Below are 13,382 nucleotides of genomic sequence, written 5' to 3'. Positions count from 1 at the left end.
GCTAGGTAGTGACTATAAAACAAAATGACATATTAAGAAGCCGTAGTAGGCTAAACAAGGTAGGATTAATTCAGATTAACAAACTAGGCCCAAGGGCCTTAGAACACAATCCGCCATTCCTACCTTGGCTGAAATGAAAAAGGATTAACATCCGGGCCGCGCAAGTATAAAAACCCGTCTCGTTACGTCACATCCGGGAAAAATAGTTTCTGGGAAATGTAGTCTATTTCGTCTCATAGCTCAGAGTAGCTGTACGCGCGTCACATTGACTTTACCCTAGGCAAACCAGTTCAACCATGTTTATTTAGTGCATAGTGCAATAATATGTATGAATCCATAATTATTAGATGTATATTGTCTTTACATAAAACCGGAAGTTATGCAGACAACAGCTACCCCGGCTTTGTCAGTGACACTAAAAAAAATACAGTACTCGAAAGTCATCTTTCCGTACTTATTTAAAACATTTTTTTACTGCTTTTCTTCCCGGTTGTTTTTTTAGTTTTACAGCGCAATTTAGGGAAAAACACTACCGGGTAAGACGCTTGCTGATGACGTAATTGGTGGCCGCCGGGTTGTTGGTGTTACTATTGGAGGCCTTGATGGGGTTTACACCCGAATAGAGAATCCGCGAAAGCGATAGACCCTGTTTCAAGAAAGGGAAGGCTCAGGGCAGAATATACATAGCAACTCCAGTGCCCAGGACTCCCAGCACCGAAAGTGGGGCGCATCAGGCATACACTTGGATTTGAACTCATACAATGACATCCAGGAGGTGAGCCTACACAAAGGCTGAAAATAAAGATAAAATCAGAGATACTGTCAGTGGTCACTTCCCATCACACGCTGTCTGATATATAATTTAATTTGCGTATTTTACATAGTCTGTTTTCATATATGTGACATCTAGTTATGTTTATATTTCTGTTTCTATTTATATTCGTAAGTTGTTAATTAGTCACGAAATATAATGTTTTTTTTAGACCAACATCTTCATAATTCTCTAGCTAGCTTCAGATCACTTCATTAGAGGTTTAAGTTTGAACACATTTTGTATGAATAACATTTCTTGTTTTGTTATTTTTAACTCTACAACATTCATTCTGTGAACCTATGTATTACATAAGCATATAGGACTTGTCTCATACATCATACAATACAGTGTACAGACCTACATATTGTTTATTTTAACTTCACAACATGTTACATTAAAGTAACAATTAAAATGTATTATTCATTGAACTTAACCCCTTAATGACCACAATGTACCCTGTATGTCACTGGTCGTTAAGGGTTTTTTCAGGACATAATAGCACAAGTCTAGAAAGAACACGCTATTAATGCACTCCCTCCAGCAGGCTTTGTGGATTAGAGCAGTCTCAACGCTGGTGGCAAGACCGCGCTATAAAACAATTAAGTCCCAAAAAAAGGCCAGTGACATACAGGGTACGTCGCTGGTCCTTAAGGGGTTAAAGGGACATTCAACTGTGGAATACAACTTCAGTAATTTGGTTACTACACACCATACAATTGTTTCCCCTCCTGTACCTGCAGCTGTCTTTAAATCTGCTCTCTTATTCAGCCCATTACAGAAGCCAGTTGGTAAAGCGCTGAATCTTTATACTGGGCATAGCCATATTGGTACGCACATATTGTTGCATCCTGTGACAGGAGCTGTGCTCTTTCACAGATCAGTGAAGTTACTGGCTTGTGACAACTATACCCTGCACTTAGCTCAGCACGTATCATAGAAAGCAGAAGCTTTACATTTGTGCAGTTTTTTACACAGTTTAAAAGTTACCTAATATACAAATCCTTAGCGATAATATAGAGCGATGCAGCCACTGGAACAAAATCCAGCCCCCTCTTTGTACTGTGCTTGCTAATCTGAAGTGCACAAAATGACTTGTCAAATAGACAACAATGTCATGGCCTTTAAATGTGCACTGCTTCTGTTGTAGCATGCAAGAATACTTTAGCTACATGATGGCAGGGCCCAGTGTGAAGATGCAACACATCACCTCAGAAGCTGGTCTGATAGCTGAGTTGGTAAAAGCCCTGACTACAAAAGCCTGTTCAAAGGTCCCAGGTTCAAATCCCGGCAGGGACGACTCAGCCCTTCATCCTTCCGAGGTCGATAAAATGAGTACCATTAAATTGGGTAATAATAACAAATATTACTATTCTGCCGCCGATTTGGTTAATTCCGAAAGCGAGTGCTGAAAAAGTCCCACTGGGAGAAAGGCGCTATATAAATACTAGTTTATTATTATTATTATTATTATTATTATTCCTTAACCAGCACTTGTAAGCCATTAAAATAAGATAAGTTTTAAACAGAGCTGCAGGCACAAGAGGAAAAACAATAGCATTGTGAGTCGTAACCATGCTACAGTAGGTGTACCCAGTATTTTATTGCCCCTTTAAAGGAAAAGTAAACTAAACTTTCATGATTCAGATGGAGAATACAATTTTAAACAACTTTGCTATTTATTTCTATTATCTAGTTTGCACATACTTTAGTTTCTATACAGTAATGGGTGCTGCCATTTTTAACTAGTTTTTTATTTATCTCGGTGCAAAGACTGTGTGAAAACCCTTTTAGATAATCCTATGTTCCACAAAGCCATGTTTGAACAATGTATTTTATTGGCTGTTTTGTATCGGGTACCTAATAAAGATAAAGATAAAAAAGGGGAAACGTAAGTTAAAATATGGCAACACTTATTAATTTGTAGAAACTTGGTGGAATTAGGAAACCAGTTAGGAGTGTGGGGCGCAAATAAATGCTGAAACCTTAAAAGAAGGTTAAATGTATTGCTATATGCATGAAATACTATAAATGCCTTTTAATTTAAAAAGAGTTTTCTTTATTGGTACAATAGTTCATAAACAAATTTATATATATATATATTCAGAGAATCCTCCTATTTTTAATAACCCCCCGGGACCCTACTACTGAACATATCAACATATGACCTCACTATATTCTTTTACATCTATATGAATTTTATCGTATTATACCCCTCTATGATCTTTATGGATTTTTTATAGACTTTTTATAGACTTTTTTATAGATAGATCTATAGATACATTACAGGATTATTTGAAATATTTTTAATACTGTTTGCAAAATTGATCCAACACAAATTACATTTGTTTATGAACTATTGTACCAATAAAGAAAACTTTTTAAATTAAAAGGCATTTATAGTATTTCATGCATATAGCAATACAGTTAACCTTCTTTTAAGGTTTCAGCATTTATTTGCGCCCCACACTCCTAACTTTTTTCTTTACAAAACGTATCCAATATCATTTGGGGTTGATATTTTAGGAGTTAAGGCTTACCAACACTAGGCAGCGCAGAAAAGTTTTTGAAAACTTTCTTTTCTTTGGAATTAGGAAACCAACAATTTTCAGAGTTAAACTACATTAAAAGGGGGTAAAATAAATGATGAAAATATATATATATTTTTTTTTTGAAAGACTCAAACATTTTGTATTATTTCTCATACTATTTAGTATCCCTTTAAATAATTTTAAAACTTATTTTGCATGCAGATTTTTGGTATTAGTTGAATCAGCTGATTTGTTTAATGAATCACTGTTGAAAGAAGTTGTCGTTCCAGATAACCGGACAAAGAGTAGTATAGAATATTCTGATAGCTACAGGCTAGTTTTAATTCAGTAGTGAGAAGATTAGTCAACTCCAATAAAGTCAAAAAACTTGCAGATCAAATACAGTATGATTTTACTACAGGAAGTTCATGGTAAAAAAATCTAGTTCATTTCTTTGACTGCATAACTAAAATGATAGACCATTATGGAGCAGTATCTATAGCTTACCCAGATTTTAATAGAGTTTTTTCACACTGTTACAAAATAGTTTATAAACAACATTAGCAAAGGACATTAAGGGTAGTAGTGCAGATTATACAAAAAATTGTAAAAAATGTGATTATCCGGAAGGGTCAAATGAGTACTAAAAAAAAAAAACTGGACAGGCTGAAAAATATGATCTAAAGATGAATACTAGAAAAGTTCAGCTCTATACATCTATGATGCAAAATCCTAAAGTTTAATTTGTAGACTCATTGACACTTTATGAGGCCTGCAAATTATTATTTTATATAATTTTGTAAACAATGCCATAGTGCAGGCTGCATAAAATGACTTGCTTGCATATAACTGTGTTTTTTAACTCCTGCAAACAGGTTTAACATAGGGTTAAATTCAGTTCCAGAGCAGCAATGCAGATTTGGGAGCTAGCTGAGCAGATCTGGTGAGCCAATGACGAGATTTGTGCAGACTAATACAGCAAATTACCATCATCAAACTTAGAGTGGCCCACTAGCATCATCTTGCAATCCTTGTCTACTACTAAATAAAAGCACATTTTTTTATGTGTGCCTGTAAGGTGATCAAAAAGGCATAGAGTCGCCATATCCCCTTATTTTAAAGTGCATAACCACCTCTTTAATATTAAGCCCCTATATCAGTTTTAATAGCCAGGTGATCAATGTAGTAATAAGGATCAGCTGTCGTGAATAAATGTTCATTTATTTGAGTAGAGGCTCATGGGAGCCCATATGTGCGAAACCCTTCTTCTTTTCCATATAGAGTTTAGAAAGCAAAACACTCACTTTTTTTTCAACCTTGTTTATTAAAATTTTAATTTTGTTTTAGTGAAAGGGTCTCAACGCACTTATAATAGACCATCAAAAAGTCCTAGAGACCCCCTAGACCCCATGTTTTAAAGGCCAGAAGCCACTCGCCCCTATATAAGATTTAATTGCCAGGTGGTCATTTTGGTAATAGTGATACCTGGCGTGAATAAATGTGCATTTATTTGAGAAGAGGCTCAAGGGAGTGCACATCAAAGTCATATAACTACAAGGAAATTATTTGATACCCTGCTGATTTTGTACATTTGCCCACTGACAAAGAAATTATAAGTCTATAATTTTAATAGGTTTATTTGAACAGTGAGACACAAGAACAAAAAAATCCAGATAAACATATTTCAAAAAAGTTATAAATTGATTTGCCTTTTAATGAGTGAAATACGTTATCTCCTATCAATCAGCAAGAATTCTGGCTCCCAGGTGTCTTTTATACAGATAACAAGTTGAGATTAGGAGCACTCTCTTAAAGGGAGTGCTCCTAATCTCAGCTTGTTGCCTGTATAAAAAACACCTGTCCACAGAAGCAATCAATCAGATTCCAAACTCTCCACCATGTCCAAGACCAAAGAGCTGTCCAAGGATGGCAGAGACAAGATTGTAGACCTACACAAGGCTGGAATGGGCTACAAGACCATCACCAAGCAGCTTGGTGAGAAGGTGACAACAGTTTGTGGTAAAATTAGCAAATGGAAGAAACTCAAAATAACTGTCAATCTCCCTTGGTCTGGTGCTCCATGCAAGATCTCACCTCGTGGAGTTTCAATGATCATGAGAACGGTGAGGAATCAGCCCAGAACTACACGTGAGGATCTTGTCGATGATCTCAAGGCAGCTGGGACCATAGTCACCAAGAAAACAATTGATAACACACTACAATGGGAAGGACTTAAATCCTGCAGCGCCTGCAATGTCCCCAGCTCAAGAAAGCATATGTACAGGCCCGTCTGAAGGTCGCCAATGAATATCTGAATGATTCAGAGGAGAACTGGGTGTAAGTATTGTCGTCAGATGAGACCAAAATCGAACTCTTTGGCATCAACTCAACTCTCCGTGTTTGGAGGTGGAGGAATGCTACCTTTGACCCCAAGAACACCATCTTCACCGTCGAACATAGAGGTGGAAACATTATGCTTTTGGGGTGTTTTCTGCTAAGGGGACCAGAAAACTTCAACGCATCAAAGTGACGATGGATGGGGCCATGTACCGTCAAATCTCGGGTGAGAACCTCCTTCCCACAGCCAGGGCATTGAAAATGGTTCATGGATGGGTATTCCAGCATGACAATGACCCAAAACACACAGCCAAGTGGCTCAAGAAGAAGCACATTAAGGTCCTGGAGTGGCCTAGCCTGTCTCCAGACCTTAATCCCATAGAAAATCTGTGGAGGGAGCAGAAGGTTCAAGTTGCCAAACATCAGCCTTGAAACCTTAATGACTTGGATAGGATCTGCAAAGAGGAGTGGGACAAAATCCCTCTGGAGATGTGGGCAAACCTGGTGTCCAACTACAAAAAACATTTGACCTCTGTGATTTTCAGCAAGGGTCTTGCCACCAAGTACTAAGTCATGTTTTGCAAAGGGCTCTAATACTTAGTTTACTCATTAAAATGCAAATAAATTTATAACTTTTTTTTTTTAATGCATTTTTTTGGATTTTGTTGTTGTTGTTGTTCTGTCTCTCACTGTTCAAATAAACCTACCATTAAAATGATAGAATGATCATTTCTTTGTCAGTGGGCAAACGTACAAACTCAGCAGGGGATCAAATAATTCCCTCACAGTATACCAAAAGGCCCTAATTTTTTTTATTTTTATTGAGAACATATAAAAGTACAAACAAGGGAAGAATGCAGGTACATGGTACATTTTACAACAGCATAATATTTCAGTTTCATACCCTCAGTAATAATGATGTCCTCGTTGTTTTTGCCCCAAATATGACAGAGTTGGCCACTCTTGGACCAAGTTGATAAATTCAATGTACAGACAAGGGGTATTATAAAATAATAATGTCCTCATTATTTTTGCCCCAAATATATCAGTATTGGCCACTCTTGGACCAGATTGATAAATTCAATGTGCAGACAAGGGATATTATAGAAAGCAAACAAAACCAAAACGAGGAGAAAAAAAATAAAATAGATAAAAGTGCATCGTTCTAAAAGTGTTTAAGATGGTAGATTGAAAGATATCAATGCAAAAGCTGCTACCAGACACATCTACATTATATCCCATATTTCACAGCATAGACATATTTACTAGTGGAAATTTAGAATGATGGTATTGGCATATAGAAGTTAGACAGCCATAGTACCTAGCCCTCTGACATGTAACAAAATAGGGTACAATGTTGATTGGAGTTCAAAAATTAAGTTCTGTAAACAGGATTTCTAATAATTGGGTTATCTCATCAGAAAATAAATCATAGCATAAAGGGCGAAGTTTAGGTTCTTTTGCCATACAACGTGCCTGGTATAGTGTGAGGGTATGGTTCCACATAAATATCAACTATATGCATCTAGGTATAGAGCTGCGTCTCTTGTATGGTATCAGGCTTGTCTCTTTCACAGCAGCTCCAGCCGCAAGCCACAGGATCCAAAGACAATAATATATGCGCCTTAAAAGCAATTATACATTGCTGATATAGAATTAGGAGATATTGGACACATCCCCCTAAGTATTGTTGTAGTAACAGCTTTCTCTGTGATGCTAGATATATATACCTAACTCCAATCACCTAGACGGTATGTTCATTTTGCCCTTGATATGTTGCTTTATCCAGTACATATACACTATATTCTCCAATAATTTGAATAAAAAGATACGAAACCATGTGGAGTTGCATCAGAAAACAATACCATCAACCCTTACAGATTAATAAATGTGGTTCTTGTTGTGAGTATAGCAAGGCATCTAATACGTTTTTATCAAGAAGGCGGGTTTATACTCTATACCTTGGAGAAGAATCCATCATTATTTATCTTATAGATAAATTGGAGTATACCTAATTGAGTTATAACAGCCTAGATTTATAACTGGTAGGCTTCTACTTGCAGAAAAGGGGCACAGCCATGGGCACGAGATTCGCACCCAGCTATGCTAATTTATTTGTTGTTTTTTTTTTTTTTTAAGAGAATTTCCTTACCAATAACCCATGGGGTGCGAATTTCGTGCTCTACAAACGTTTCATTGATGACGTGTTCATAATCTGGCAAGGAGATCTTGAACTGTTTGAACTTTTTATAGAAGATCTAAATAGTAATGAACTAGGTCTTAATTTTACTCATGAGTGTAGCCGAAATTGCATCAACTTTCTTGATATAGAAATTGAAATATTGGATAATACTATTACAACCTCCACATTTTTTAAAAAAGTAGATGCTAATAACTACGTAGATTCTAAGAGTTGCCACCATGAGAAATGGAAAATAAATATCCCCAAGGGCCATTTTACAAGAATTAGAAGAAACTGTTCAAAAATCACAGATTATGACAATCTGAATTTTTCAGAATAGGCTTGTAGATACGGGTTATAAACTCACCAATATAGTAGACACCAAAAAGAAAATACGAGAAATAGAGAGAAATTATCTATTACAAAATAATCATAAATCGCTTAACATTGAGGGAGAACAAGACCCATTTGATATTGCATTTATCACTACATTCTCTGTTCAATACAAACAAATCCAAAGTATCGTTAGAAGTGACCCTATTATTGGAAATTTTTTTAATTATCAACCTAATATAGTTTTTAAAAAAATGTTAAAAATATCCTTGCACCTAGTGAGTACAAGCCCAAGTATACTGACTTAAACCAAGACTTAAAGTGATGGTAAACTCAAGCTTATGAAGTTTAATACTTTGGAAGTACTCCTCGGTATGTGCACAGTGATGCCTGAATTTTTTTAAAATAAAACTTTTTTCAATGAAAATATTACTTTTTAAAGCCGCTCCATTACCTGTGCCCTGGCCGCCTCTGTCTGAAAATGTCTGTAATCTCAATTTGACAGACAGGTGCATCGTCCAATAGGCACTGTACCATACGCCCTATGTCAGGCTAGTAGATGCAGTATGCACGCTCCCATGCTGGTGATTCAAGCAGAATCGCCAGAATTACAACTATACAAATGTAGTTTTAGCTCCAATCTTACAGCTGCTTATAGTGAACAGTGAATCTTCCTGTCGGTAGCGATTCACTGTTCACTGCAGCGGTGAAAACGGCACTTATTATTTTCTCCTGCGGTTCATGGGGAGACTCTTCAGCACAGCCTTCAGCCCTTCATTTTAGAAGAAAAAATAATAAGTGTCGTTTTCACCGCTGCAGTGAACAGTGAATCGCTACTGACAGGAAGATTCACTGTTCACTATAAGCAGCTGTAAGATTGGAGCTAAAACTACATTTGTACAGTTGTAATTCTGGCGCTTCTGCTTGAATCACCAGCATGGGATCGTGCATACTGCATCTACTAGACTGACATAGGGCATATGGTGCAGTCCCTATTGGACGATGCACCTGTCTGTCAAATTGAGATTACAGACATTTTCAGACAGAGGCGGCCGGGGCACAGGTAACGGAGCGGCTTTAAAAAGTAAAATTTTCATTGAAAATTTTTTTATTTTAAAAAAATTCAGGCATCACACTGTGCACATACTGAGGAGTACTTCCAAAGTATTAAACTTCATAAGCTTGAGTTTACCATCACTTTAAATGGTGAAAAGATAGAAGGATATTTTCCGTGTCATGATTCCAAGTCTTGTAAATATAGTAAAAAAAATAAAAAATAACATCTACAACTACAAATAAACCCTTCAAAATTAAAGACATCATTAGATGTACGGACCATAATGTTATTTATTTATTACAATGCACTTGCAATTTACAGTATTTAGGCCAAATGAGCAGAAAGCTGAAAGAGAGAATCAGAGAACATATAAGATGTGTTGAACAAGAGAGAGAGGACACTAGATTTTACAAATATTTGTTTGAAAAACATAAAGGTAATCCGAAATAAATTATATATTGGGGCATTAAGATAATTAAAGGGACACTGTACCCAAAAATTTTCTTACGTGATTCAGATTGAGCATGAAATTTTAAGCAACTTTCTAATTTACTCCTATTATCAAATTTTCTTCTTTCTCTTGGTATCTTTATTTGTAATGCAAGAATGTAAGTTTAGATGCCGGCCCATTTTTGGTGAACAACCTGGGTTGTCCTTGCTGATTGGTGGATAAATTCATCCACCAATAAAAAAGTGCTGTCCAGAGTACTGAAACTAAAAAAAGCTTAGATGCCTTATTTTTCAAATAATGATAGCAAGAGAACGAAGAAAAATTGATAATAGGAGTAAATTAGAAAGTTGCTTAAAATTGCATGCTCTTTCTGAATTACAAAAGAAAATTTTTGGGTACAGTGTCCCTTTAAGGAAGATGGGAGAGGTGGTAACATGGAAAAAAGACTATTGCGTAAAGAGGCAGAACTTATTTACCAAATGAGGACCCTATACCCTGAGGGACTAAATAGTGAAATGGATTTAAATTCCATTATCTGGTAGAAATTACATTTGAGTAGACTTTGGTTAGCTTAGGAACACTCATCTTAATTCTTATATATTTTTTCATATATCCGTATATATATATATATATATATATATATATATATATATATATATATATATATATTTAACGTACCCAAATTGTGAAATCATGATCTCTACCAGTACACCACTGTATCATTGTACTAACTGTTTGTAATGTTTTTCATTTATAGGGTCTTATACTATTTAATTTACCTTATAATAACCATTGGTTTCAACATCTATAGACGTTTAATAGACAGCATTAACTTAGGTAAGAATATTCATTTCCTGTAAAGTGTTAAATATGTGCACTACTTAAAGTTTTTGAATAGTAATAGGTATATATTTCCTAGAACAATTAAATATTATTCTTTAAATATTCTTTAGATATACTTATATTTTCATTTATATTCGGTGTGTTTATTTATTGATTATGTACAAAGAGTACACTACATCGATTTAAGGTGACAAGAATGTAACTGTGTGCATTTCTAAACCAATACGTTCCAAGTACTGAGCACAATAAACTTCATCTAACTGTGTGCATTTTTAATCCAATGCGTTCTAAGTACTGAGCACAATAAACTTCAATTAATCAGATGTATATTCAAAGCACTGAAGTGGTTAAAAAAAAAACAATGGGCGTAATTTTAAGCTCTATAAATCGTGATAAATCTAGCTGATCAGGTATCTTGAAAAAGGCTTCCCAGCCGAAACACGTAGAAACCTGATTAAACCGAGAACTAGGATCACGGTAAAGAAGCAGAACAAAGTGTGTCTTGATAGGACCTGAGATCTGCTGGAAAATAATTATCTATGAAAAGTCTGGTGGCGAGCCGGTTCGATAGGGGCTGAAAGTAAGAGCACCCAAGGAAAGATCGTTGTAAAGCCAAATACCGACTTGCAGTTAAATGCACAATAAACCTGGAGATCATTTGAAGTAGGTCAGTACTGACCACCATCTTGAAGATCAGAGTCCTGACAACCGGAGTCCTGATAACCGCAGTGCACTGTGAGTACTTTAACGGAATTACAGGCGACCTAGTCATACAGGGTCTTTTTCAATTGGCATTAACTGCTGTGACATATGCTTAGGACTTTTACTTATTTGTTTACTACACACGGATAATATCAGAGCTGTACGCATGTGCTAATCAAGTCACTCAACTGTTTTAAATACATCTGAATCATTTGACTTTGACAAACTGCAGATATTAGCACATTGGAATACCACGCATTTATAAATACACATGGACAACTTTGCTAAGCTGAACGCTTCTGGCTATTGAATCATATATCCATTAATCTACTGGAATCTTTATACTTGGCCAATACAGCTGATATTTGTGCACAGGACATTGCCAATTGCACTCAGTTAACATCATATGATCGGAATGTTATTTTGAAATTCTTTGTTCCGATTGTATCATTTTTTACTTTGTACATAAGTGTTGCGTTGTTATATATTGAAACAACATTTAGTTCCACATTGTAGCTTACTGAAAATTATCTGCATGGGTCTGTGAATAGATTTATTGGATCCTAGATTCTCAGCATAGTTATCTTTTTTAAACATATGTTTTAGAGTGAATTTTAGGATAACTTTAAATTGACACCGGTGTCTAATCTAGTCAATTTTAACTGTTTGTTTACTAATACGTTTTTTAATAAACTGTATGTCAGAGTACATTTCTGGTTTATATTTATATTTTTTTAGGACTGTATTTCATTTATGATTATCACATCATACATTTAAAGGGAATTAGCATTTATTTGCTCCACCTCACTCCTGTATTCATTTAGTAATTTTAACTGTTTCTTGGGGAAGGAACGTTTATTTGGTGAGCATTATTCCCTGCTGCCATAGAGATTATACACTTGCTCTTCTCCTAAGTTCTTTTATCCCCATGCCTTTGTCTGCTGAAAGGGGTGAACTATGGAGGGGATCTGGTGATCTCGCGGTATGCCTTTTATGTAAAAGTCCCAGGAAGGTGAAAGTATCAACATGCCAGTAATGATCAAGGTACTTGAAAGTTTAGGTATTCGGTGATAAGCCCAAAAGTCTCCGATGGAAAACTGCTGAGATCTTGGGTGAATCAGCAAGCTCACAAAATGAGCATTCTACAGCCCTGGCTTCCAGGCCCCGCCGGACCACAACATGTGAACAGTGCTCTGGTGCCTGCCGGGGTTCACTCACTGTGATATGCAGACCCGGTGTTGCTGGCATTGCAGTTTCTTTTTCCTCGGAGATGATGACTTGTGTGAAATTCAGCTCCCCTGTAGCCGCCATATTATGCTGGAAGTCATCAGGTAAAGTGGCGATATTGTCTCGTTCGTCTTCTCGCTGTCTGATCTCATCCAAAAGTGAGAGAGTCGTAGAGGTACAGCATGGTGTCAGGAAATCCTGTGGGGCTTTGTCCATGAGGCATAAGCAAAGCTCTTCAATCCTGCGCCAGTGCTCATTATTGAAGATGTCTAGGTAATCAGCCTCCTCCATGTCGGCCATTTTAGGGACAGTATATTGTGGCGTTATTATTTGTTAGGCGCCGGTAGCTATAGGTTCAGCCTTGTCTGTAAAATCTTTCCGATTTAACTGGTAGTGGGATGTAGATCCCTATAGATGTTTTGATGTGTCCAGCTGCAGCCAAGTAACCCTCGATCTCTCGAGGGGGGGGGCGCTGCCTATATGTGAGCCGCAGCTCTAGGCCTCTCTTAAACGACGCTGGCTCTAACTTCAAAGATACAAAACAATCCTCCAGAGTATATAGTACTGCTACTTGTAGTTGACAATAAAATGAGATTGTCCTGTAGGATTTCTCATATAATCAGCGGTTTATTGAGATCTCAGTTGGAGCTCAGGAGAAATGCGACCATCTCTGATCGCGGTTCGGACACGCCTCCCAAAAGGCCCTAATTTATATGGGGATAAACCCTCCTTTTTTGACTATAGCATTTAGAAAGAAAAAAACAAACACTATTGTTTGCCACCTTGTTTATTAAATTTAAAAAAAAAGAAAAGGATCACACATTTTGTTGCAGAATTTTCACTTCATGATATATACATAAAATAAAGTTAGAGTTTGAATCTGCTGGGTCTACTGAACCCCCCCCCCC

At 36.5% G+C, this 13,382-nt stretch overlaps 1 protein-coding gene across 2 annotated transcripts in view; it reads left to right on the top strand.

Moving 5' to 3' along the window:
- Positions 1-272: 272 nt before the first annotated feature.
- Positions 273-13,382, top strand: part of PTPN11 (protein tyrosine phosphatase non-receptor type 11) — a 147,177-nt gene continuing 134,067 nt past the window's right edge. Inside the window, exon 1 of one of the 2 annotated variants that reach the window (XM_053701697.1) lies at positions 273-775. In XM_053701697.1, the coding sequence (XP_053557672.1) occupies positions 762-775 (14 nt within the window). In that variant the 5' untranslated portion in view covers positions 273-761. The remainder of the gene's footprint in view (positions 776-13,382) is intronic. The other variant, XM_053701696.1, reaches the window with a different exon arrangement.

The sequence above is a fragment of the Bombina bombina genome, chromosome 2 (genome assembly GCF_027579735.1).
Source record: "Bombina bombina isolate aBomBom1 chromosome 2, aBomBom1.pri, whole genome shotgun sequence".
In the NCBI taxonomy this organism is placed as follows: Eukaryota; Metazoa; Chordata; class Amphibia; order Anura; family Bombinatoridae; genus Bombina; species Bombina bombina.
This window is presented reverse-complemented; position numbering and strand designations above follow the sequence as displayed.